We start from the raw sequence: 25,193 nt of genomic DNA, 5'->3' as shown, positions 1-25,193 counted from the left end.
CCCATGGAGAATAACCTGATGTGTCATATCTACTGCTCAATCCCATGGTTGCTGCTGATGTCATCAAAAGCCGGCGGTTCTTCTCCTCCGAGATGAGATCAGATGGGAGCGCTAGCACATAGCTCACAGCTCAGCTAATTGAAAATTTCACAACACAGTATTTAAATGAGCAGCGAGACAGGTTGGTGGATTATTAATATCCCGACCTATGAATTATTACTGTCGTTGGAAATCAATTTTTCAGACCCTGCAGGGCAGACCTCCTCCTCTGTCTGAGGCTCACACCCAGATACTCTGCTGTTCTGCGATCCGACACACAACGCTGCTTCGAAGAAATCCAAGCAAACTGCAACGAAACACTTTTAGTGGTTCGTTTTTGGGGGGGACGAAATCATTTTCAATGTGTGCTACCAATGTTGCTATGCTTTTCAACACCCTTATTGCAGTCAAGATATATTTGTTATCTCTCTCACAGTACATACACTGTATATCTAAATATATATATATATTATATTATATACTGTATATAATAATACAACTATTCTACTACGCTACTATTATCAGGACTGTGCAGAGCAAGATACATAATCAGGACTGAGACAAACTAAATGTGTTATCTGGATAATTAGTGGGGGCTTATGTACCGACAGTATATATTATAATATCTCTAATCTCCATTAAGACTGAATTCATAAAGTTTGATCTTATCTGTGGTCTTAGTCTCCGTGGTGACAAAGCAGAATTTGGCATTCATAGCCAAGTCTTGCTTCTGTTTCATGGTGGTCCGCTATATCTGTCCAGAGACAGTTTGATCATAAAATTATTGTTTAATCTTGAGTCTTCGGAGACCCTTTCAAAAAGAACAGATGGTTGATTATCATTGAAGTTAGTTGGCACTTGTCACCACTGTCTGAAATGGGCATCAGAGTACATGTGGAGGTCTACAAAACTGGAGTACTTTATCAGTAGCTTTTTTCTGTTGTGCACAGCAGTTAGACTGTATGACTTTGTGATTGTGCAGCTGATAACCATGGGTGTTGTAGTCCCTTGTAGGCTGCATGTGTCGATGCTAAATGGCCCAGTGGCTTTGAATGTTTGTTTATTTCATGATTTAGTTCAGTACACACTAAACATCCATGATGACAGTGCACTCGGCTATCTCGGTTTGTCTTTCCTGCTCCTCTGCATTTGAATAACTGCTTGGATTTAGAACTGTGGCTCCTGCAGAGGCGCCTGTGAACGTGTTTTTGCTCCACATCACCAGTACCTTTCTCTAGACCCATAAATCACATGGCGACGGTGTCCTCTGGGTGTCCGGGCCAAATCGGACCTATCTCCGCCTGGGCCTCACAGAAACAGCCTCATGTGTCCGTGGGAGAGAGGCCGCTCGCCCTATACAGTGGCAGCTTGTGTTTTTAAGCGGGGGTAACCGTGGTAACGTAGTGCAATCTTCTCTGGCACCTGACTGTTGCCACAGGCATCTGGACGGTTTCCAGCGGCAACAAGGGGAGGGGGGGTTTCGATCAGAAGGGAGGAGGAGCTACAGATTTGGTGCCGGGTTTCCTCCGAGGACCAAGGAGGACACTGTGCCAGGGAAGCATGTTGAGCTCCAAACTCCCCCCCCACCCCCACCCTCCCCGCTGATTTGCCCAGCATGCTGTCCTCATTTAGAGAGAAGAGAGAGAAAGCCATTTCTACTGGGGATCTGGCGGGTGTCCTCTGCTGACAGGAACCCACCCTTGGCCACCCACCCTCCCCAACCCCTGCTGCTGAGCTGATGTGTCTGGGCCGAGAGGAGCCGTGGCCTTCATCCAAACCAGCTAAAAAAAAAAAGCCCCAAACTGCCCCCGCCCTGGAGGGCCCTGCCCAGCAGCTACCTCCACCACCACGGCCAGCCAGCATCAGGAAACTCAGAACCCAGCAGATGGTCAGAGCGCCCCATGACCCTGTTACCATGGGGAAAGAGTGACACAGGGAGAGCTAGAATGAAGCTACAGTATCACCCCCCCCCCCCCCCCCTCACCGGACACATTTAAGCCTGTGGTACCGACACATATTCTACTGCACGTACTGTATAGAATCAAATTTGAATTTGTATAGCCCTTTTTCCAAGCAGTTTTGCAGGCGGCTTCAAATGCGCCCACAGAACTAATAACTAACGACTGTATGTAAAAACGCACGTACGCAAGTGGGGCTGCGTGTGTGTCACAAAACGTCTCACGGCTCCTTGACAGCGGAGGACGTGTCCATCGAAAAGACGCCGTCAGACGCCGTCCCTCCCGCATCTGAAGGGCGCGGCGCGTCCCTCACTTACGATTCACGTTTCGGAAAATAGATCATTGGATCTACCGTGACCGTATTGATAAGTGGCGTGTCTCAGGGCCCCTGGAACACCATAACGAGCCGATTCATCACTGTCTCCGTATCGACAAACTTGAGCTCGGCCGGGCCTCCAGGATCAACAGCGTTCAGCTCTGGTCTGCTCTTCCCCAGCCTTCATTGACACCTAGCCCAACATTTGTCCCGTTGATCGAGGTCCAATCAAGAGAAGGGCAGGGGCCACTGGCAGTATGTCTGTCTCCGACGGCAACGTTTGACCACACACTGTAGAGTGTGATCACACAGCCTAATCAGTAATGGGGATCGGATGTTAATTATATTCTGTTTGAACGGCACAGATAATGACGTGTACCAGCTAGCTTCCCAAAGGATGTCTGCAACCTTTCCTCCCCTTTTGTTTCAGTATAAATCCTCGAAACATCCTGTTTTTCAGCGCATGGATGTGTATTACATTGGGTGTTTCTGACCAGTGGGTGTGTTTCTCGGGTAGAGAGAAATACTGACAACACTTTATTTATCGTCAGTCCTCTAGGTGCCCTTTCAAATCCCTTAATGACTCACACTAGGTTCATTTCCCAAGGACTGATTGGCTCTGACCTCATGCCATTTCGAACATAACCCCCTCTGACCCGGAACTACATCAGACAAAGATTTATCCCGGTCTTATACATTACCGGTACATGTACTAGTTGGATTTCTCATTGTGAATGTATGGTTGGTTTTGACACAGGAATGTGGCAAGTAAAGTCAAATCATTTCACAAAAAGACAATCATTTTCCAAGACAAGCGCCAGACACCAAGGTTATATTTCAAACCCCGGTACCAAGGTTTCATTTTGGAGATAGGCCGACTCCATGTAAAGATAAACCCTTCCACTATGACTCAACACAAAACTAGGCCAAATATGCCGTTTAGTATGCATGTTTCCTCTCCACCCCCAATACCTTGTTGTTAAAATGTTATTGGAACCATCCCACCCCCTGACCACCAGACATCCCTTATCGACAGAGTGGAGATAAAGGAGGAATGCAGGGAGTGTGTCTGGGAGGACTGGGAAGAGCCCTCGCAGTAGAAACACAACAGGGTGGTGCCAGGGGCTGGCTCCTTCCTGCCTCCTGATCCTCTCGCCTGGCTCTCAGGGTGTGGGCCAGTTGGTCCTACCTGGATGATGTCATCCGGTAAAACCTCAGCGCTCTGCCGCCCGCGGGCCATCGTGGTGTTCCGTTACTGTATTCAGGGGCCACGTGACCAAGACAGCTCCCCAGCCAGGCCCCTAATATGCCCCTCAGCGAGGCTCACATGTAAGGGGTATCAAATGATGGACACTACTGGTTAGTAACAGGAGAGACGTTCGCCTTCATCTCCGGCTCACGCCGCGGAGTCGGAGTTCGATATGCTGTTGTGTTGCCACCGCTCGCCTCACGGATTTCCGGTGTTTGACCTTAGTCTCGATCTAAAGGGACTGGACCCGAAGTCCTAATGCAATGATCTGCAACCAGATGGGGTGCCAGCTGGGAGTAAACCGAGAAGCATAACCGCGTGCTTCCACTCACATCTGGCGTGGGCCGCAGAAAAAGGTCAAGCAAACGAAGCAGGACGTAAAACATCAAACGCGGGCAAATGTTTTATGTAGGAGTGACTCCCAAATGGAAGATCAATGCTTTGCTCCCCGGTTTGTCCCCTTTGGGCACAGAGGGGCAGAGAAAGCTGTGGCAATTATTCCATGTTAGTCTTTGTTATTTGACAATGAAGGGGGAAGCCTCTTTCCCCAGCACATCACAGAGAAGGTAAACAAGGGCAAACATGATGTGGACTGTGTGTGTGTGTGTGTGTGTGTGTGTGTGTGTGTGTGTGTGTGTGTGTGTGTGTGTGTGTGTGTGTGTGTGTGTGTGTGTGTGTGTGTGCGTGTGTGTGTGTGTGTGTGAGTCGTAAAGGGTGACTGTGATAGATCATGCATTATGGTAGGGATAGCGTGTCTGTGTCTATAAACAGTGCTGCGTGCGCCCATCCAAAGCTGCCAGACTAGGATGTTTATTTGTTATTTCGAATCCACTAATAAGGTTGGATTTGAAATATTGACTGAAATGAAATGCTGTCTCTCGCAGTAACGCAGTTGAACGAAGGCCGGTGCTCACAGAAAGCTGTCAGAAGCCGTCATAATCATTGACGGGAATGTCATGTCAAATCAAGTCATTGGGATTGATAATACTTTACGATAAGTGAGGTGCTGAAGCGATTATTGGAGCTGACATGATGTTTTGTGTTTGGTATGAAAACATCTGAGCAGGTCAATTATGGGATGTCTGAGAAGAGAGCTAGCTGAGGTTTGTTTGTGCTGGTCGTGCTCTTTACACTCAAGTAATAATTAACCCTGGCTGCGGATATTCAGTTCAAACCTAGGCCGAAGCAGGGGAACAGAATTATTCAGTCACTTGTTGTGCACTGGTGGGACAATCAAAAAAACTCACACAGTTTCAAACACCTGGTGTTTTCACTACCTGAGCCTCTGTCGGTGTTGTTGTTGCCAACGCCAAGCGCTGGCTGGTAGGACGTGTTGAGGATGTTGACATGATAATCATCTCAGCGAGTCACAGAGAGAAATCCCATGGTGTAACAGCTGTTTGCCAGGTGACAGCTCATGCATCATGTGGTTTGATCAGAGGGAGGTTTAATACGGAGGGGGTCTGTTCTGTTCCTTTGTCTGTCTGTCTTCTCTGCTCTCGTCTGCCGTGCTCTGGTCTGTCTGTCTGTTTTTCCGTCTAGCCGTCTCTGTCTGTCTGCCTGGCTCACAGTTGAGAGATCCTGGACCTGAGGGAACGGAGGCAGTGACCAATTCAGGCCAGGAAGTGTGTGAGCTGCATGCTACACGCTGCTGTTCTGCTACGAACCCGAGCTTCCCTTGCACCCGTGACCGTCTTCACTCTGGAATTTGAAACCGTCAAACGTCAGGGCTCCAAGAAGCCAATAAATCATCTCGGTTCTGCTGACTCCACTGCCGGAAGATGGCGTATTTCTAGTTGGTCTGTGGAGTCAGATTCGAGCCTCTAGCGGAGCAGCGCGGTCTGTCTGTTCATCCCTCTTGAGGCATAAATCACACTGGCCCGACTGTCAGAGTGTGTGATTCATCAGACAGTTTTCGTGGTTCAAAACAGACGGCCGAGTTTCCTTGCTGGGTATCGGAAGCAAACAACTCGCCGAGATGAAGTCCTGCAATTGGACAAACAGCCCAAAGCCCTCCATGCTAACACACCCCCAGTGATAGATCGGAGATGGATTGACCCAATGAGATCTCCCCAGCATAAACCAGGGGGGCAGATTGTGTTGATTCACAGATGAGGAAGAGTGAGGCCAGAGCAGCACTGGGGATGATGAGGATGTGTTTGTGGCGTGTTGCCATAGCCAACCCCGACTCGACGTGAGGAAGGTTGTTTGTCAAGTGAAGCTTGTCTTTCATTATCAGAGTATGCAGTGAAGCCTCTACTAAAAATCTTAGTTCCTCTCCCGGGATATAATTAGATCGCCCCCGAGGATAGAAATGGAAGGGGAAACTCACCGTGCCGTGAGAGAGGAGAGGGTTAGGGCTCTGTTGGGAAGTGCGGATTAGTGATCCATGATCAATAAAGACAATCATCAGTAAAAAAAATATTGGCCCGTAAGATCAGTGTTTTATTTGTTTACGCTTTAAGAACTTCTATTACACAGCCAAGGATAATGATCAAACCCTCCAAAATAGATGCATTTGACCAGGATCCGTTCACAGCAGTGAAGTATAGTTGTCATGGTAATGCCCCTATTACCATAGTTTGTCTGTCTCACAACCATAACATCGGAGAAATAATGATGCTTCTCTAAGTAGATTGCTTTTGTGACCTTATGAAACGCCAATAAGCAACACCCGGGAGGCGTGTAAATTGCAGTGTAAAACCATTTTTCAAATCATTTGTTCCTCCTAGTAGTGGAGACTGTTGAGCTTCCTTACCGAGTCTGTTTATGTCCCGTCTAAATCCAGATACTGAGATCTGACAGTGAGGGCCTGTTGTTTGTATCCTGTTATTATGGAAGCTCATTGTCTTGTTGTCATTGGAGGTAAAAACTCGGATTCCTCTAACCGTGTTTGTTCCCAACCAAGTTTGCTCGTGAGTCGACGACTTATGATGGCGCGTCTGAATCCTTTGTTGTTCAGCTCATCATTACACATCGGCAGCTGTGATGCGATAGCATTACGGTCTATTACATTTGCGGGCGTGCCAGGCAAACAAACCTCAAATGGTTTTCCGACATGACTGCGACGTGAACGGTTTGCCAACTGCGTTGTTTGATCCCGGGTTGCTCAATATCCCTTTTTAACCGCATAGACATGGAAGTAGACTGACTGATATGCTCTGATCCACAGGAGTCTACCAAGGGCTCGGTAGTGCTGGACTGGGTCTTCGGTCATGTGAACCTGGTGGAGACGGACTACTTTGGATTACGCTACTGCGACCACAGCCACCAGACGGTGAGTGACGGCACCTCGACTCTTCCTTAACCTTTCTTCCGGAAGAGCAGGGGGCCGGGGCGGCCAAAGATGCCAGCGAGAAGGGCTGGAAAGTAGAGCAGAGGGGACGGAAATCTAGAGAAATGTAGGCGTCATGCAGAGAGCTATGGGAGTTTTTTTTACCCTCAATTTAGTGGCACAGTGGGAGTTTAGGTCCCCTTGAAAGTGCTGAGTGACATTAAAGTGAAGACCTTTTCCATAATGCATGGCCCTCTAGATATAGAGAAGTTGGACGAAGTTTCAAGCAAACTTCAAATCCTATTTCCAAAACATCTCTAAAGAATGCGTCCTAAAGACAGCCGTATATTCAGGTGTCAGGTGGCTGAACGGTTAGGGAATCGGGCTAGTAATCAGAAGGTTGCTAGTTCGATTCCCGGCTGTGAAAAAATGACGTTGTGTCCTTGGGAAAGGCACTTCACCCTACTTGCCTTGGGAGAATGTCCCTGTACTTACTGTAAGTCGCTCTGGATAAGAGCGTCTGCTAAATGACTAAATGTAAATGTAAATATTCGTTGCCCGGCTTGGAATCTGAGAAGAACCTAACTCTAGTGACAGTACCACAGCATGAGGCGTTGCAGCAGAGCGGAGGAGTAACAGTGTTGAGCCCCGGGGCTCCAGCGAAGGGTGAGACAGAGTGCAGACCCACAAAAGAACACAATGATCTGACTCAGTCCCTCTCACCTCACATGTTGGCTCACACGCAAGGGCGGGATCCAGTTCTGTGCCCTCCGGGGTTGTCTCCAGAGCTTTTTTTGATTTATCTCCAGACCAGCCCAGGATGGAAGCACACCCTTGTACTTGCGAGATGTTGGGGCCTATCGAAAGCCACGTTTGAAGTGAAAGCAAAGCAGAGAGATATCTTGACGTGGATGGAAAAATGCCAGACTGCAGCGCCTCTCGGCCTCCCCTGGACATGCGTCCAGTTGAGCATACCTCGACGCCTCTGTGTGCTGAACGAGAGCGTGTGATTGGATTTGCGGATCACATGCTGCTGCCTTCTCCAGTGCCCTCTTCCAGAGTGTGTCAGGTGTCCGCCTTAAGTCCACACTCCCAGCATTTACGTCCGTGGTGTTGTGGGGAACCTCAAACAGAGACCACGTTCCAGCCACACTGGCAGCGTCTGCTAGCTTGACGTCTAGTCGGCGAGCCTCAGGACCCAGACTGATCCGTCTTCAAGGAAATGTCCTCCTGTATTTAGATGAAAACAGGCCCCAGGTGGGTCTTGCATCAATATTTATACAACCGGGAATGGATCCTTCTAAACATATATTGTGTTGGCAGCTTAGCCTCCATCTGCTAGGTGAATATCACGCCCAAGGGCATCCTTGAATCAGACTCCATACGTGCACATTAGCTTCCCTCCCTCGTCTCAGGAGTCGTAAACATAGCGATGCCGCGGAGCAGCTGTACACGCGCGCGGTCTGCCGTCGAGGCTTGGCTGTGGAAAAGCTCATTTCATAAAACAGTCCTTTTCGACATAGCACGGATCCCGTTTGTTTTTTCTAGAATTCCTGTTTCATGTATTCAGAGGTGTTTTGGTCCATGTGTGTGGCGCCTTCCCCCGCCCGACCCCTGCGACCCACGGTGGCCTTGAACTTGCTCGGCTTCTGTGGTGTCGTACATGTGTCAATCACGCCAGCCGGGCTAGCTTCCGTTTAAAGGCAGTTCCACGCCCGGCCCCGCCTCGCAACTGCGGCGTTTTATTTATTTATCGTCTATCTTTTCATTTATTCATCTATTCTCTGGGGGCAGCGCTCACTGCTGTAGGGCAAATACATAACTCTCGTACATGATCTAATCCCGTGTATTTAGAGGCCTTGAGGCGTTCAATAAATCTGGCACAGGAACAGACGAACGGGGAGTTTTGGTTGGGATTTCACTGAGGTGGTGCAATTCCTCACAGCTTCTCAGCTGGTTGGACCTGACTCTCTCACACCTTCACCATGTGATCTGTCTGCACGAACACAGATAAAGAACACATTAGCATTTTTAAGAAACTTTTGTGTATTTTTTTTTATGAAGGTCTACGTCGCAATTATAGATATGTGGGAGCACTCGTTTCCTCCCGGAAACACACAGTGGAGTGATTGGTTATTCACGGGTATAGTGTTGAAGTGTGTGATTCACGGCTCTGTTTATCATACCATTCACCTTCCACCGGGGCATGCCAGTCACAGTGACGGGGTTTCTCGAGAGAAAGTCCTCTGTCTTTGTCTGCTGTACGCGGCACCATGTCGGCCTGTGTTCTCTCGCCCCTCGTTTGCATATATCAGCATGCGCTAGAACGCACCGGCTGCGGTAACGTGATTATTGCAAATTCGATAAGATTTACCAATTCAATTAACTTATTCTAATTCAGTCGCGCACAGCCCCTAATCACGTCCTCTGCTCACCGGCATCCGCTCGACTGCGTCTCTTCTTTTATCTTGTGTCCGTGTGGCGTGGTTTGTGATATGTGTGGTGGTGTTTATAGTGTGTGTGGTGTGCGTGGTTTTGGTGTGTGTGTGTGTGTGGTTTGGTGTGTTGAAGGGTTTTGGTAGGTGAAGACGATGGATCTATGAGGCCTCCTTAAGTCTGAAATAGGTTGGCATTGTTTCTCCCAGTTCGTTACACTGATATCTATTCATCTGCATGCTCTCCAAAATGGCCCAGAATCAAAATATTCAGCTCACAGACTGCTCCTCTGCGGAACAGCCTAGGATTTTCGGCAACATCTGCAAGAAATGCCCTCGACTTGTTTGAGATGCATTTAAAATATGACTTGAAGGCTTTTCAAGGGGTGCAGCGCTATTAATTTTACGGTGGAAAGGAAGCGGAATCTGATTTCACCCCACAGCCAAACGAGAGCAGATTCCCTCATTTGTCTTCGCAAGGAAAATAGAAGCATGATGAAGAAGACGCTTTAATGTTTGATGGATTGGGATGTTGGATGTTTCTGGGAAGTCAAAACTGTGTTAGTGTTGAGTTACTTAAAGACAATAACAGATGAAGATGAAGAACAATATTCTTCAGTCAGTCTTTTTTTCCGTAAGCACAGTTCCCAGGAGAGTAGGGAGCACGTGATGAGCTCTGACAACAAAGATAAAGATAGCTAAATATAAATAGATGGCTAAAGATAGGTAGATGGGGAAAGATAAGCGATAGGGAAAGATAGCTACAGCTATCTGAATAAAGAGATTGCTGAAGCATAGTTGTTACTAGATAAAGAGAAGTGGTTCAGGTGGACAGAAATGTTATTTTTCATGCCACAGATAATCTAATAAATCTCAGAAAATATTGGGATCAGCTTCAGCATCGCAGTGTGTAGGTTCTTCATTTTCATCCACATCAGTATCCTTATGGTAGTGACGCTGTTTCGTAGCTCCTTTTGAGACCAACTCTTCGTAACTCATGTTTTATTCAAAAAACGGATGCCCACTTTACTCAATTCTACACATAATGATTCATGTGTAAGAACATTGTGCGGAATGTCTTGTTTTCAAATGTTGATTCGTTGGAAATCTGACAGTCCAGCGAGATAGAGGATTCCTCACAGCCTTGCAGCCAGTAAGATAAATAAGTGGTTAGTGGAGTTTCTGTCGAGTAGGCAGCTCACTGTGACCTGCTCAAACCTGATGTTTTATTGATGCACATTTTAATGACTCGCACCCAGTTTTAACAAGACCGTTTTTTAAAGTCGGTTTACTCTGCCTTTGTATTATGCCAGGGCTTGCATGACTGAACAGCTCCCTGAGCCCAACACACCGCACAGACTGTTCAGCCATGATTTGACTAAACAAACTGCACTGCTTTCTTCCAGCCAATTAGTGAGCTATCATGCTCAAAGGAGCCTAGTACAACTCGTTCCATGTTGTCTTTGATGTACTGTCGGTAGGATGTACTCTTAAATGCCGACCGTCTGAACGACCTGTCTGTTTTTTACAGTATTGGCTCGACCCGACGAAAACCCTCTCGGAACACAAAGATCTCATAACAAGTAAGAATGTACTCTTTCCTCTTCGTTGAGTTCAGCTGCCGGCCTTGCCTGGTGACCTAGAAGCATCCGATGCTTGATGGTGAAGGCACTGGAGGCAGCAGACTCTCTGAATCACCCCCTGTGCCGTCCACTACAACCACGATTACCTTAATAACAGGCTGGCCACTCTGGCCTTTATTCTACTGAAACTTCCAGAACATTGTCAGGGGGCGACTCCTTTCCAGTCACATGTGCCAACTTTATCAGCCCCGTTGACCTACTTGTATTGGCTTATACAGGTTCTGTGTGTGTGTGTGTGTATCAGTACTTACTCTCTTGTGCTCTTCCAGCAGGGCCGCCATACACACTCTACTTTGGAGTCAAGTTTTACGCTGAGGATCCGTGTAAACTCAAAGAAGAAATAACAAGGCGAGTTATTTTGGGCACCACAACATTGATATTGTGAGATATTGACAACAGTGTTTGACAGGTCCTTTCCGAGCTGTGTTTTTACCTTATCCTTGTCCTGCTGCCTTGTGACCTATGATAGCACATTATCTGCAGAGCTAATAACTGTCGTTCAAAATAATTTGTGTGTTCGCGCATCCTTAACTGCAGGTACCAGTTCTTCCTGCAAGTGAAGCAGGATGTTTTGCAGGGCAGAGTTCCCTGTCCCCTCGACACCAGTGCCAAACTGGCAGCCCTGGCCATTCAGTGTGAGTGAAATGGCCAAAGCGAGAGAGAGAAGTCTGGTCCTGTAGCACTTGTACTCTAGTGGTACTCTATAAGGCTGCATTCCCAACATGTTCTTTTGTTCAACCTCTATCCAGCCGAGCTTGGAGATTTTGACCCGTACAAGCATGTGGCCGGTTACGTGTCGGAGTATCGCTTCGTTCCTGACCAGAAGGAGGACCTGGAGGACACGGTGGCGCAGATCCACAAAACTGTAACGTAAGGAAGTGCCGCATTGCTTTGACAGGGAGCCCAGTCTCTAACCTCTAATCCGTGCCGGGGCAGATTACAGATTATGTGTGGGAGTGATTTTCCTAGTCGTCCGAAAAAAAATCTCTTTTACTGTAATCTGCACTGGTGGACTTTGTTGTGTCTTTAGTTTGTTATCTGGAATTACCAGTTTTCATAACTGAACTAATGTGTTACAATGCCAAATGTGCTAATACGTAAAACTCCGTCCTCCTGTTTGAATAGAATGGGCAGTGTACATCTGGGAATATCTCCTCTTCTCACCCAATATCCCCCCGTCTCACTTTAAAGTTGTCCATTACCAGGGTAATCCCACGATTCCTTGTCTGAGGATAACATTTCCCCGGGAGGGCCGCTGGGAATAGTGCACTCTGGAATGCTGTTCGGTGATAATAAGGATTCCTCCCTCTGGCACCGCGCTTGCCTTTGTAATCGGAGCCCACGAGCCCAATAGTCCTGAAAGACCTCTGTCAGACAATTACAGGGCTGACCTATGTTCAGTTTACTCACCTGCCTGGCATTCTGAACTGGGCCTGGGGGGGGGAGGAGGAGGAGGAGGAGGAGGGGGGGGGCGGTGTTAGAGGAGGAGAGGGGGGGAGGGTGTCGGAGTTGTCACACGAGACAAATAACTCCCGCCAGGCGACGCGGCGAGAGCGGACGAGCGCGTCCCCCTGGCTGTCTCTCTCCCCCCTCGCGCGCCCGTCGTTATCATCGACACGCACTCCGGAGTGACCGGGACTCGCAAGTCCTGGTCAGGTTAGCGTAGCCGCCGCGGACCACAACCCCGTTAGCCGGGATCACGGATTATGGTCGCGCCGGCCACACTGTCGGGACATACGCTCCCCACACACGGTCTCATCTAAACAGGATGAAGCCTTAAACCGCGGGCCTCCGTGTCTGGAAGCACGCGCGCGTGCCGCCGAGGGAATAACATCCTAATGGAAGTCAAACAGAGCCTCTGATAGCTTTGTTCAGATCCCCACGGTTTGATCCTCATCCTAGCGTCAGCCCGACTCACTCTGCTCTGACTCACTAAACAGGGGCTTCTCATGAGGCAGTCTGGAGTCGCTATCAGGACTTCAGGCTTCAGTTGGGCGGGTTTCGTGCATTTCAGCTGTCTGTGGATTCCATTGGTGCATTCTGTACAGAATGATTAGGGGATCTAATCTGAGCATGAAGGGCATGCGATACCAGCTCGTCCAGCTGATTACACCCCTCCCCCCCACCGCCCGACAAACCACCCAGTCCTCCACAGATACAGCAGCCCCTCCCCAGACTCAGACAGGCTCATGTGCTGACCTGTTCCCGAGGCAACAATGACACGGCACGTCTCCGCCTCAACCGCTGCGCATCGATCACCGGCCGCCCTCCCGACCGACGACTGTCTGCTGGACGCTCGTCGGGAAGACGGGCAGCGGTAGGAATCTGTAACTCGACAACTCTCAGCGGTCGCTGGGGTTAGTCCCGTCAGCCGCGGGGGGGGTGGGGGGGGGGGGGGAAGGGGGGGGGGTGCAGTGAGTTCCCGTTGCAGCTGTCGGCCGCTCGAATGTGATACAGCAGGCCGTGCCTGAGTCATACCCAGCCCCTTTCAGACGAAGCCCAGGTCTGGCCTCGTCATTGAGCCTGAGGATGCGGTAAGTGTTCCAGGGAAGAGAGAGAGGAGCAGCCCGGGCTGATTGGAGATCAGTCGGGGGGGGGGGGGGGGATTCATTAGTGCCCCTCTGCTCTCCCTCCAGTGTCTGCCTGACAGACGAGCAGAGAGAGGCTGTGATATTAGGACAGGGAGATAGAGGGAGAGGGATTACTGGGGGGGGGGGGGGGGTGGAGGAGGAGAGAGCGGGAGGGAGGAGAGTCGGAAAAGGAGAGGGAGTCTCAGTCTCAGACGGGGCACGAGAAGAGAGGAAGATGGAGAACAGAGAGACGGAGATAGAGAGGGAGAAGCAGAGAGGGAGAGCAGGGGGAAGGAGCCGTCCTAGTTATCTCTGGGGGCCTGTGGATGTCATGCTGACTCTGTGATCCTCTACACAGACACCCTCCCCTCTCACATACACACACGCGCGCACACTATCATTTATGTTCCAATATATCTGCTCCCCGACAGGCTCTGTTTCCTAGTCTTGTCTCGCGCATTCCCACAGGCAGGCTCCAGACCAAACGCATGGGATCTCAGATCAGCTACACCCATAAATAACCGTCCGGGCCCCCGCTCCCCGCCCGCTCCGTATTTATAACTGAGCACGGCCAATCATCCCACCCCCCCACCCCCCCACCCCCCCGCCCAGCTCTGCGTCCCATAAAAAGCGCCTGAGCGGAATCCATAATAGAATCATAAAGTAGCGAAGGATGAGGGTGTGTGTCTTCCGCGGGGGAGGGAAGGAGGAGGGGTGGAGGGGGGAGGGAGGGGAGGGGAGCTTGCCGGTCACACTTGAGAAGCCCGGAGGCGTTCCAGAGGGTTTTGGCGATGCTAACGGGTGTGATCGGCAGATCGATGAAACGGCCGGGTAGGAGAAGGCCATACCGTAGCAGATAGTAGATAGTGTACAGTGAAGCCCACACGCAGGAAATCCAACCCCTTCGCTTCACCTTTGTGTCTCTCTAACCCCAGATACCGTGTCTGTAACGGCCACACTCCTAGTTACTTGTGTCAAATGGTTGGCCTAGATTGATGACTGCTCTAATCCAGCCACTGCCAACAGAGGGAGTTGGCCCTATTGTCCCATACCTGCGGTGGTTTCCTCAGACTGCATACTTTTGGTTTTTAAACACAACCCTTCTCTGTTAATCACTAATAGTAAACCTTCAACCTAAACCGCAACCCCATGTAAACATTACCCCACCTGGAATTTGAAGAATTGGAATTTGAAGGAACGTGGAAAAAAACTGCGACGGACTGTTTTTCTATGTGTTCCTCAAGTCTACACATGAGCCCATTTCTGAGTATACTTTTATTTTGATATACAATGTGCTACTGCATCTGACTCAATTAGATCCCACTTCTCTGAAACGTCTTCAGAAGGCCTCTGTTGTCTTTTAGCTCCCCTTGAAGACAAGTGTGTCCTCTGACCAGCTAAACATAATTAGCTCTCATGACCAAGGTCAGATGGGCTGCAATGTCAGATTTACTGCTTATTAGATTGGGAGACTCTCAATAGCATGTTTCATGTGACATGTCATTGTAGTGACAGTGTCTCGTGAGGTGAAGTTCAGGTCACTAAATGTACGAAAGTAATCTCTGTCATGCCTAAGGTGTGTCCACCATTGTAGTTAGGTGTTCGTCATAACTATACAGCATGTTGCAGATTAAAGATTCCCTAAAAAAGAAAGGATATTTCGCCTAATAACTGTTCTATGTGAAAAGTCCCTGTATTTAACAAGCGTATGCTTCGATAGTTTCTTGATCACCTACAGTATGTCCCTCAGTCATATGTTATACAATCGCTTCTGCCCCACATCCATTCAGTTTGCATATCAACACTGTACTGTATATCAACACAGCAGTGTGGTGCCAAGAACACAAGCATATGTAAACCAGACAGAGTCCTCTGCATGTGGTGTTTCTGAGGCTGGGCAGATGCTCCTTCACTAATGACCCCGCGTCTTTGTGTTCAGGGGTCAGGTTCCCTCCGAGGCCGAAGTCAATTATTTAGGAATCGCCAAAACCCTGGAGATGTACGGCGTCGACCTTCACCCCGTGTTTGTAAGTAGACGCCGGAGTCCTGAGCGCCCGGGCGGCTCGTTAGAGAAGCTCCCGGAACGCTCGGCATAAATCATGCAGCTATGATAATGCCCCCCCCCCCGTCCCCGTCCCCGTCCATTCTCCTCACCCTTCCTCCACCTGTCTGGGGGTTTGTGGACTTTGCGGAGGTGGTTATGCAGATCACGTGCTGTGAGGTTTCTCTGGGTGTGTGTTACAGGGGGAGAACCATTCCGAATACTTTCTCGGGTTGACACCTACCGGCGTTGTCGTGTACAAGAACAAAACTCAAGTCGGAAAGTATTTCTGGTGGGTATTTGTTTCACGTACGGTGAACTGTGTGAGTTTCCATGTATATACAGTAGATGCATTATTCAATCTTTGCTAAATGATATATTGCTGTGTTTGATTTGACGTATACACTCACTGTACGATTTCAGGCCAAGAATCACAAAAGTACATTTCAAGGAAACACAATTTGAGCTTCGAGTCGTCGGAAAAGATGTAAGTTACTTTTGGTTTCTTTGCACATCTTTCATTTGACCGACGGTAAACAAGGACTCATTTTAACACCAGCCTTTCTTTCCTGCTCCTTTCTATGTTAATGTATTTTTTCTGTCAAATTCTTCATGTCGTGAGCGATCAGTGTGAATATCAGTCATCAGGGATGTTTGAATATTCGCAAACAGGTAGTTAGGACTGGCTGAGTCAATAAACCAACGTTTTTTAATCACATTCGAGGAAGTTCATTACACATATTATAATAGCTTCTATCAAGTCAGATTTAATCATTGGGCCTGCAAATTAAAACTGTCAAAGTCTCCCCAAGAACATCTGTAGACTTGAAACTAGTGGTACTTTGTGGAATCTTAAAAAGGTCAAAGTGTTTGATCTTGAAGCCTTTCGACACGCTCTGTGGGTCTAAGGGGAGATATGAAAAAAACATGAAAGTGCAAGGCTACGTGCCATGGGTGCAGTCTGGAAACATCCATCTCTTCTCTGCACTTCCTCTGCCAAGCGAGGAGACGCGATTCAAACGCTCAGGTAGAAGAGAAACTTTGGAGGACGTCTCTCCACTTGTTTCCCCTCACGGACGAGACGTGTCGCACTGGAAGCTGCGGGTACAACTGACGAATGGGATTTCGAGGCCGTGCTGTTTTGTTTGTTTGTCATTGCTTGGCTTAGCACGAACCCGAAAAGGTCTCGTTAAAATAGAACATCAGTGAAGCGGAGTATTATAATACTCCGCTTCACTGATGTTCTATTTTAACGAGACCTTTTCGGGTCATGCGTTGAGAGCCGCTGTTTGTCCACCTCCATCACACCCATCTCCTGAGAGTTGGAGGTGCGTGAACTGAAACCTATGGGCTACGTCCACCTTAGGACGATAAAGTCTTCTTTTAGCTAATGATCCAGCACACCCTATCCAGAGAGGGAAAATGGGACAGTACCTAATGGTCCACATAAAAGAGAGGCACATGTATTAGTACATTTGATAAAAGCGGAACGCCATAGTGCACCACTAATGCCACCTCAATTATCTAGCCTGCTGTTGTCTGAGTAATGATGACATGATCTCTCTTTTCTTCTTCTTTGTTTTGAAAAGTCAAAAAAGCATGTTCTCTCTCCCTCTCTCTCTCCCTCTCTCTCTTCCTCTCTCCCTCTTTCTCCCTCTCTCTCTTCTCACAGTGCACAGAAACATCCTTCTTCTTTGAGGCTCCCAACAAGACAGCCTGCAAACACTTGTGGAAGTGCTGCGTCGAACACCACACCTTCTTCAGGTAAGCAGACAGGCTCTCAAAGCTCCTCAGACCAACATCCCAACTCAGTAAAACCCCAGCCAACTCGACTCCATTCCCTGTCACGTCACAACACTGGCCAGCAACAGCTCTCCCCTCCCTAAACCCCTAAAAAATGTGAATGTCACACAATCCCTAATGGAACCGCACAAGCCTCCCCTTTGGCGGCGATGTCTCTGGTGTGTGCCTAATCAGAGCAGAGCTTTTCCCTGTACCGCCCTTGAGCCCGTCAGGCTGCAGGGACGCGGCGCTGGCTTCACCCCGCTAATCCACGTGTGAACCCCTCCGTGTGCCGGCTCTCCGAGCCGCGGAGCCGAGCAGGAGCAGGCAGCTAAGACCGGGGGCTTGACAGGTTACCCACCCCTGGCTTAAGGCTTCTGCTGGGCACCAAGAAGGTGGCGGTGGGGGGGGGGGGGGGGGGGGGGGAGACAGCGCTGATGAATAAGCAATGAGGTAGCAGGGATCGTGGGTAGACATCAGCTATACCGGTTGTCAGAAGGTCTTGCTTTCAAAGTGGAGAAAAAAAGTGACATTGGCTATGTACTGTCGTGGAATGGCTTTCTAACCAACGAAATATAGGGCACTCTACGACGAAGGAAATCTGATTTATTCAGCCCGGCTGTTCTCTTCGTTCGGCTAACCGTTCGACCCCTTTGGCCAGCAACAGAGGTCCACGGTCAGACCTGGAGACAGATAGTTGTCAGAGCTCTGCTAGGTTTGTTGGGTTGACCTTAATGAGCAGTCAGGCTCATTGACAGTTGTTAGGTCGAGTGGTATGTACAGTCAGGACACTTTCTCAGGACCCACGCGTATACACACTGAGCACTCACACACACACACTCATTAGAGAGTGCACTCAACTGACAACCTAGGCTTTTTCCCTCTCTCTCTCTCTCTCTCTCATTTTCTGAGCTTTGAATTCTAATCAGGACCGAAAAGCCCTCAGTGGTGTTTTCCCTGGAATTCTTGTTATTATGGTAAAGATCCCTACAAGAGAGTTGCTTGTCCAGGGGTGTTTGAACTATGGCTGCTGATCTTTCTCTCTAATAGAATCCAAACCCAAAGAAGTCAAACAGGGCTTTTCATCTTTATGAAAAAAGCACGGTCGATGTGTTTCTGTTTTAGGAATGTGTCTTGTTTTGTTGAATAACTTCAATTCACAGTACGGGGTTAAACACTTTGTAGTGCACTTACTGAACACGATTTTTGTCACTAATAAAATAAGATAACTAACTAATCCAAGACTGTATTGAATACTAATGATCTTAATGTCATGCTGCATACATTTTTTTGTTCTGGTAGAATGCCAGAAAATGATGCCAACACATTGACAAGAAAACTGTCCAAGTTTGGATCAATAGGATCAAAACACCGTTACAGGTGAGTAAACCATTGACCCACTCTAATACATTTATCATTATCATGCACCCAAATTTGACATGCCGAAATGTTTCGAGTATGGTGATGATGAAAATTGGGCGTTTGGAGACGCACGCTAAAAACCCAGTTTCATGAATAATGGAGTCTGTTGTAGACGGGAAGCTAAAGGAGGCTCTCATCACCACAGACACCAGGGAGAAGTGGAATGACTGAATAATTCAGGAATCCCACTCCTTCTCTCCTTTGTCCTTTGTGATCCTACCGCCTTTTCACCGGGCTCTGGTGCTCCGCCACAGACGCTAGTCTAGTCACCGGATACTGGGTTATCATAAACAGAAGATTGGATTTTCATCTCAATCGTCGACGTACAAACCAGTACTCACTGGTTTCGAGGAGGCTTCTTTCAGACTAACAAGATGGGACTGGGCTAACGTCCTCCAGTAGAGTGAATGCTAATGTCCTTCAGTCTTTCGAAAGTGTCGTGCTAGCACAGCTTCTTAGCATCTGAAAGGTCAAGCGCAGATCACATCTCTCCCTCTCTCTCTCCCCCTCTCTCCCTCTGTGTTTCGGTCTCTCTCGCTCCTCCCTCCCCTCCCTCTCCTCAGTGGAAAGACGGCCATGCAGATGGGGAGGGATGCGTCCATCACCCTTCCCCGGCCAGACCTGCAGGTGGTCAGGACCCGCAGTAAGACCTACCCCAAGAGACCGGCACAGTCCACAGGTCAGAGCTGAACCAATCGCAGGCCTGCCATCTACATACACCACTTAGAACACGGAAGCGTTTCATGAAATGACATCACATTCACGTTTATTGTATTTACAGCGTATGAGTTATTTGGGATATAGAGTGAATTCTTGAGACTTTGGTGTATATATCACCTCTTGCCAAACTCCAACCCCAGCTTACCTTCACCTTATACCTAGCTGTGAAATAACTGGAAGTTACAGGCATGAAGCCAAGGAGTACATTTGGAATTCAATCCCTCCCAACCAAACCGCTTTTAATTTCAATATTAGATTCACTTGAGCAACTCTCAACGCCTATAATTGCATAACCAGCTTTACAGGCAGGTGTTGTAAGTGCGGTGAGGGTGTCATTACTGACAATGGTGTTAGGGCTTAGTGTTTTCCTTGAGTCTCATTGCCACTGCAGGCTTTTAAACTAAAAGAAAATGCTGCTTGTGATATGCCTGAGTGCTAAAAATGCTACTTTTACTCAAGAAACAATCACACGTCCAGACACACACCGGCATGACGAAGAGAGAATGGTAGAGAGCGTAAAAAGGAGAAAATCAAGAACAGAGAAGAACTAAAGACACTTAAGAAAGAACTTATATATTGGGACGACCGGAAAGACACAGGTTGTGTCAAATCCTGTATCCAACCCTGAGCTGTTTAACAGCGTGGTATTCAGTCTTGGAGACCGTCTGTTCCTCCTTTAGGTTTAAACAACGGCACCCAGTCCAACGCCAAGACGGAAAACCCCGAAAAAGAAGCGATGCCGAAGATTACAGCTCCTTCTCCTGTGAAGAGGTACGGCCACACACACGACACACGGTAACAGACGACATTCGAAAGACAATGCAGGGAAACGACCGAAATCCTCGCCCCACCGCCATCTTATGAGCACGACTGTTCCCCCTCCCAGTTCCAAAGCGACCAAGGCGGAGAACAGCCCGGAGCACCAACAGGGGAAGCCCAGTGCACCATGGGAAGAGAACGCGCCGCAGAGGTACAGTGTGTCGTAATGACCGGTCTTGTCTCTGTCATGGACTAGTACTACCTCGCATGCCTGATGCAGTGTCCTTTGATACCAGGGTGTTTTATTCATGTGCGGGCTGTTGAGCGGGATTGAACACGAATCCGCTACGTGCGCGTGTGTTCTACACACACGCGCACAAAGCTGGCCATGCGGAAACTTGTGGCGTGTGTAACATGTACAGTGTATGTGGAGGACGGTTGAGAGAAAGGGATTTTTCTGGTTTAAGCTGATTTCTTTTGACCTCAATCATTAACGAAAGAGAAAGCGAATCCAAGCCCCTCATTAGCGAGGCTAAATGTGGCCACCGCCACAGCACATCCCAGACTCGGTGATGAGAGCGGGGAGAGACTCCAGCGATGGCTCCTTTCCAAGCCACTGTGTCACCAGTTCACTGTGTTTACTCACAAACAGCCTCGCACACAAATGGAGTTCAACTGCCCGGAAGAATGTATATATCTGTGTGAATGGCATTGAACCCAAGTTCTGTGTGATCGTAACGTGACCAGATCCCATTTGGCGTTTCCTCTTTGCATTGTCGACGTCATCTGCATACAAATGTTGCTCTCGTCTAGGTGCGTGTTTGTTTGTGTGCATGACTAGTGACGTGTGTTATCATGCCTGTGGGGGCCTAGAACCGCTACGCTAAGTCCTCGTGCTCTTGGCTTCTTTCTGTGTCATCTATAAGGCCACCCTCACGGGATGAGGACAGTGGCTGTCGAGAGAATATGGATGCTGAATATTGTTGTTCCGGAAGAATCCTCGTCTCCCCATCTCCTCGCGCTCACACCTCTTTCTTCCCCCACCCCCCACCCCACAGTGGACTTTTCAACACGGCGAACGAGCGGACCAAGTCGCCCAAATTCCCCACAGCCCGCGGGCGCACCCCTTCGGGCGGGAGCGAGAACGAGACGTCCCAGTCGGCACGTCGCAGGTGGGTGGCCTGTCGCCTCCGCCTCCCCCCCGTCCAGTCCTGTCAGGGACACGGAGCGCCGAGGTGTATGTCAGGTGGAGACTAGTGCAGAACCGAGAGGAGACCGCATAGAAGGAAGAAATTACAAATGAAAATGTTGCCTTCTAGTGCTCGTTACTGGAACTGACTCCATTCAGTGCTATGGTGGCTTGTTTCAGGTTTGTTGCACAGATGTAGCACGAGTTTTCTTGCTTTGAGGTTGCTGTGGAGAGTGTGTGAGACAGACTGGGGCTTGCTGGTGTGTGGAAGGAATCGTTGCGCAACACACTCTCACGAGCAGAAAAGGCTTGGAGTCTCCTACTCTCAAACTAGAGCTAGTCATGTAGATTTGGAGTGTTTGACCCCAGCTATCTTCTGATTTGACCCCTCAGGAAGGGACAGGCCAACGAGGAGCCACAGACCAAACAACATCGACGACGGTAACTATGCAACGCCACCCATTGTTGTCTCCCCCACCTCCCCAATATGTGTGACTTCTACAGCACGGAGGATGAGTTTTAAAGCAGTGCCCAACGAACAGTGTAACATTACTTGCTCACTTGTGCCCTTTGGCGGTTCATTTGTCATTTGTGACAAGTTTATGACAAAAGGAATCACTGACTGCGTACGGTTGGGTTCCTGCTCTCTCACACACACACACTCTTTCTCGCTCCTCTTTCTTATTTTCTCTCTTTCTTTCTTGACTTCTCGTCTCTCTCTCTTCCCCATTCCTCCCACTCCTCCTTTCTCTCTCTTTCTCTTTCACAAACTCATAAACTTTGAACTCCCTTTTTTTGCGCCTTAGGTCACGCTCCCGTGGCAACACGAGCAGTGGAAGTGAATCCGAGAATTCCACCCGGGAGCATCGTAAAAAGAGGAACCGGTGGGTGGTGATGATAACTTTACAGGAGCCTTAGAAAGTACAGTAATGGCAGGCAGGGATAATCCACATTTAGGAAAGTAGTCCACTGTAAAAAGTGACTTACCACCACCACACAGTGGACTACTTTCCTAAATGTGGATTATCCCTGCCTGCCATTACTGTACTTTCTAAGGCCCATACACTTACAATACATGTAATCCCCCTCAGAATATACTATGCATTAGGATTAGGAGTGTCAGTGCGAATGGTAGCATGTCCTTTGATTTTGTCATTTATAACATCTTATTGTATTATTATATAGTATTAGTATTGTTTTCTTGAGTCCTGGTTCATGGTATGCGGTACACGGTCAACCGTGTCTGTAGGGACTCTGCATGCTTTATGATGACGTGCCTGTGTAGGTCTCGTCAGGAGAATGAGATGGTGGACTCGGGTCCGCAGTGGGAGGCGGTCCTCCTCCGTCAGAAGGAGCGGGCCCAGAATGACCCCGCCCACCGCCGCTCGCGACACCGCTCACGATCGTAAGACCCCCCCCTGCGTCATCTCTTCAGCGCGAAAAAAACTAATCCTAATCCCATGCGCTCAGACTCAGATTATTTCTGAACAGAGAAAAACCCAAATAAACCAATCAATGGTGAATATTCACACAGTGCTTCTGGGTTGCTTTCCCAGGCGGAGTCCAGATGTCCAGGCTAAAGAACAGCTGTGGAAACACATCCAGTAAGATGACATCCACCATGACTGTGCGAAGAGATCTAGCACAGAGCTAGTTGCACGAAACAGGCCCCACGGCCAGCACTTGTAACACAGTCTATATGTCTACAGGAAGGAGCTGGTTGATCCATCTGGCTTATCCGAAGAACAGCGGAAGGAGATACCCTATAAGAAAGTAGAGTAAGTGGCCATGGTCCTGGCATGCATCTTCCATGTGTGACTCATGTTTGTCATCCCCGCCCAACTCAATTCGATTGTATTAATAGGAGCACGGTTTGTATTATTTACATTTAGTCATTTAGCAGACACTCTTATCCAGAGCTCTTATTATAAATCGGTTATTGATCATCATATCAGGTCTCTCCACTTCCTACTCCGTGGCTTCCTTCCCGTCTTTATCTTGTCCTTATCTTCGCACCCAAACAAAGGTGTGCATGGAAGAACAAATCCACTTTCAGATCCACCCTCTGTGGGGTTGTGCGCCTTCCCAGCCTCTGAGACGGATCCTCGAACTCGCCGTTCTATTGACATTCCCGCATGCGACGCCGATTTCAAACTGCTCTCTCCCTGGTCACTCAGAACCCAAGGGGATCCCATCAAAATCCGCCACTCTCACTCACCGCGGAGCTTCCGCCAGTACCGGCGCTCCCAGTGTTCCGACGGGGAGAGATCGGTTCTCTCAGAGGTCAAGTAAGTCAAAGTGCTGATCTGGCATCACATCTGACAGTGATAGGAGCCTCATCAATGTCTGTTGTTCAGCAACAAAGGATTGGAAATGTGTTGGAGTTAGTTGGTTGTTGTTCAGTAATTCCTTCCCTGTTACTCTACTGCCAAGCTCTCGAACAGACCTGGTCCCTCCTTTAGCCGTCACTCATAACGCTGGTGTTCCCGGATCAAGCTCCACCCCTTCCCAGGTCAGTCTCGTCAACATCTCTCCCTCCCACCCCGTCAACATACAGATACTTTGTGCGACACACCCACAGATTACCCTACGCCACGCTACAACCTTTATTACACATAGCCACACAGTAAAAATACAATCCAATCACATTCAAGTAAGCCGCCGCATTCTTGGCCGTCTCCTAGAAGAAGCACGGCTCCAAAGACAAGCTGTCCGAGATCAGCGAGGTGGAGGTGAAGAGCGGCGTCAAGGTCGTGAAGACGAGCCAAGCTCCCAGGACCAAGACCGAGACGTGACCACTGGACGGACCTCACTGAGGAGCGGCCATCTCTCACCTCCCAACGTGTCAAACATAAACCCCTGGATGTTTTTGGAGGGAAAGAACTGAAGGTGAAACGCTATGGGACGTCTAGCGTATACTGGCTAACCCTGTGCCCCCCCCCTCTGTGAACTGCTGTGCCCCTGTGTGTTTGTATAATATGGTAGTGCATAGACAACCTTGAAGAGGAAGACCTGGACACTGGATGTCTTGTCATTCTAGCGACAAAGTGTCTTCACAACAGGATGGCGTTGGAATGCAGGCTCTGCCGGGTGGAGATGTAGCGTAATGTGTACAGGGGCAAACGTAAAGTTAGCCTAAAGTTGTTTACAATCGTTTTTTTTCCAGTCACCTGTTCACGCACCTCATGCATCGAGAGTCACCGTGTCTCCAAGATAAAAGTCTTCTGTTGTTTTCCATCACGCTGATTCTCACATGAAGGATAACGGTCCGTTTAGCAAACACTGCACAGTGAGGACCAAGTGTCATGTCTCACATCAGGGTTCCCACGGTCTTGGAAAATGTGGAAAAGCGAGGGGAATTTTAAAGGGGCGACGACCAGGCTTGGGGAAAAAGTCGCAAATGTCACTCTCAAATCTGTGGACATTTCTAAAACCATACTTCCTTTTCACGCGTAGGCCAATTATCTGTGGTAACGTGGAAACCCTGTCCTATGCACCCACCCCTCCCAAGTTGAGTTGGCCCGTCTTGTCATTCAGTATTAAAGCTAAGGATTTTGGCTGAAGCTCATCTCTGAGTGGACACTGGGTTCATTAGTTGTTGTCAGGTGTTTACTGTACATGTAATCTCTCTACTGTAGGAAATGTTGCTGCTGGAACACAACTTTTTTTTTGCACATAAACACTGTAATGGTCTCTCTGTCTTTTTCTGCAGTTTAAGAATAAATTATAGATACTCTAGCTAACACTGTATGGTAAATAAACTGGAATTTCAATTCTTGTCAATAAATGCATTCAA

At 48.7% G+C, this 25,193-nt stretch overlaps 1 protein-coding gene across 1 annotated transcript in view; it reads left to right on the top strand.

The window, feature by feature from the left end:
• The window catches only part of epb41l4a (erythrocyte membrane protein band 4.1 like 4A), a 31,151-nt gene extending 5,958 nt beyond the window's left edge, over nucleotides 1-25,193 (top strand). Inside the window, exons 3-24 of the mRNA XM_067258373.1 lie at nucleotides 6,735-6,839; nucleotides 10,803-10,854; nucleotides 11,184-11,262; nucleotides 11,452-11,549; nucleotides 11,664-11,784; nucleotides 15,424-15,511; nucleotides 15,729-15,817; nucleotides 15,949-16,012; nucleotides 17,198-17,289; nucleotides 18,610-18,687; nucleotides 19,293-19,408; nucleotides 20,130-20,220; nucleotides 20,336-20,419; nucleotides 21,267-21,380; nucleotides 21,791-21,838; nucleotides 22,204-22,281; nucleotides 22,683-22,802; nucleotides 22,954-23,001; nucleotides 23,107-23,175; nucleotides 23,575-23,685; nucleotides 23,831-23,909; nucleotides 24,082-25,193. Coding sequence (XP_067114474.1) covers nucleotides 6,735-6,839; nucleotides 10,803-10,854; nucleotides 11,184-11,262; nucleotides 11,452-11,549; nucleotides 11,664-11,784; nucleotides 15,424-15,511; nucleotides 15,729-15,817; nucleotides 15,949-16,012; nucleotides 17,198-17,289; nucleotides 18,610-18,687; nucleotides 19,293-19,408; nucleotides 20,130-20,220; nucleotides 20,336-20,419; nucleotides 21,267-21,380; nucleotides 21,791-21,838; nucleotides 22,204-22,281; nucleotides 22,683-22,802; nucleotides 22,954-23,001; nucleotides 23,107-23,175; nucleotides 23,575-23,685; nucleotides 23,831-23,909; nucleotides 24,082-24,192 — 1,935 coding nt within the window. The 3' untranslated portion in view covers nucleotides 24,193-25,193. The remainder of the gene's footprint in view (nucleotides 1-6,734; nucleotides 6,840-10,802; nucleotides 10,855-11,183; nucleotides 11,263-11,451; nucleotides 11,550-11,663; nucleotides 11,785-15,423; nucleotides 15,512-15,728; nucleotides 15,818-15,948; nucleotides 16,013-17,197; nucleotides 17,290-18,609; nucleotides 18,688-19,292; nucleotides 19,409-20,129; nucleotides 20,221-20,335; nucleotides 20,420-21,266; nucleotides 21,381-21,790; nucleotides 21,839-22,203; nucleotides 22,282-22,682; nucleotides 22,803-22,953; nucleotides 23,002-23,106; nucleotides 23,176-23,574; nucleotides 23,686-23,830; nucleotides 23,910-24,081) is intronic.

This window comes from Osmerus mordax, chromosome 20, assembly GCF_038355195.1.
Source record: "Osmerus mordax isolate fOsmMor3 chromosome 20, fOsmMor3.pri, whole genome shotgun sequence".
NCBI classification, from domain to species: domain Eukaryota; kingdom Metazoa; phylum Chordata; class Actinopteri; order Osmeriformes; family Osmeridae; genus Osmerus; species Osmerus mordax.
Note: the sequence above shows the minus strand (reverse complement) of the source record. Positions and strands in the feature narration are given on the sequence as shown.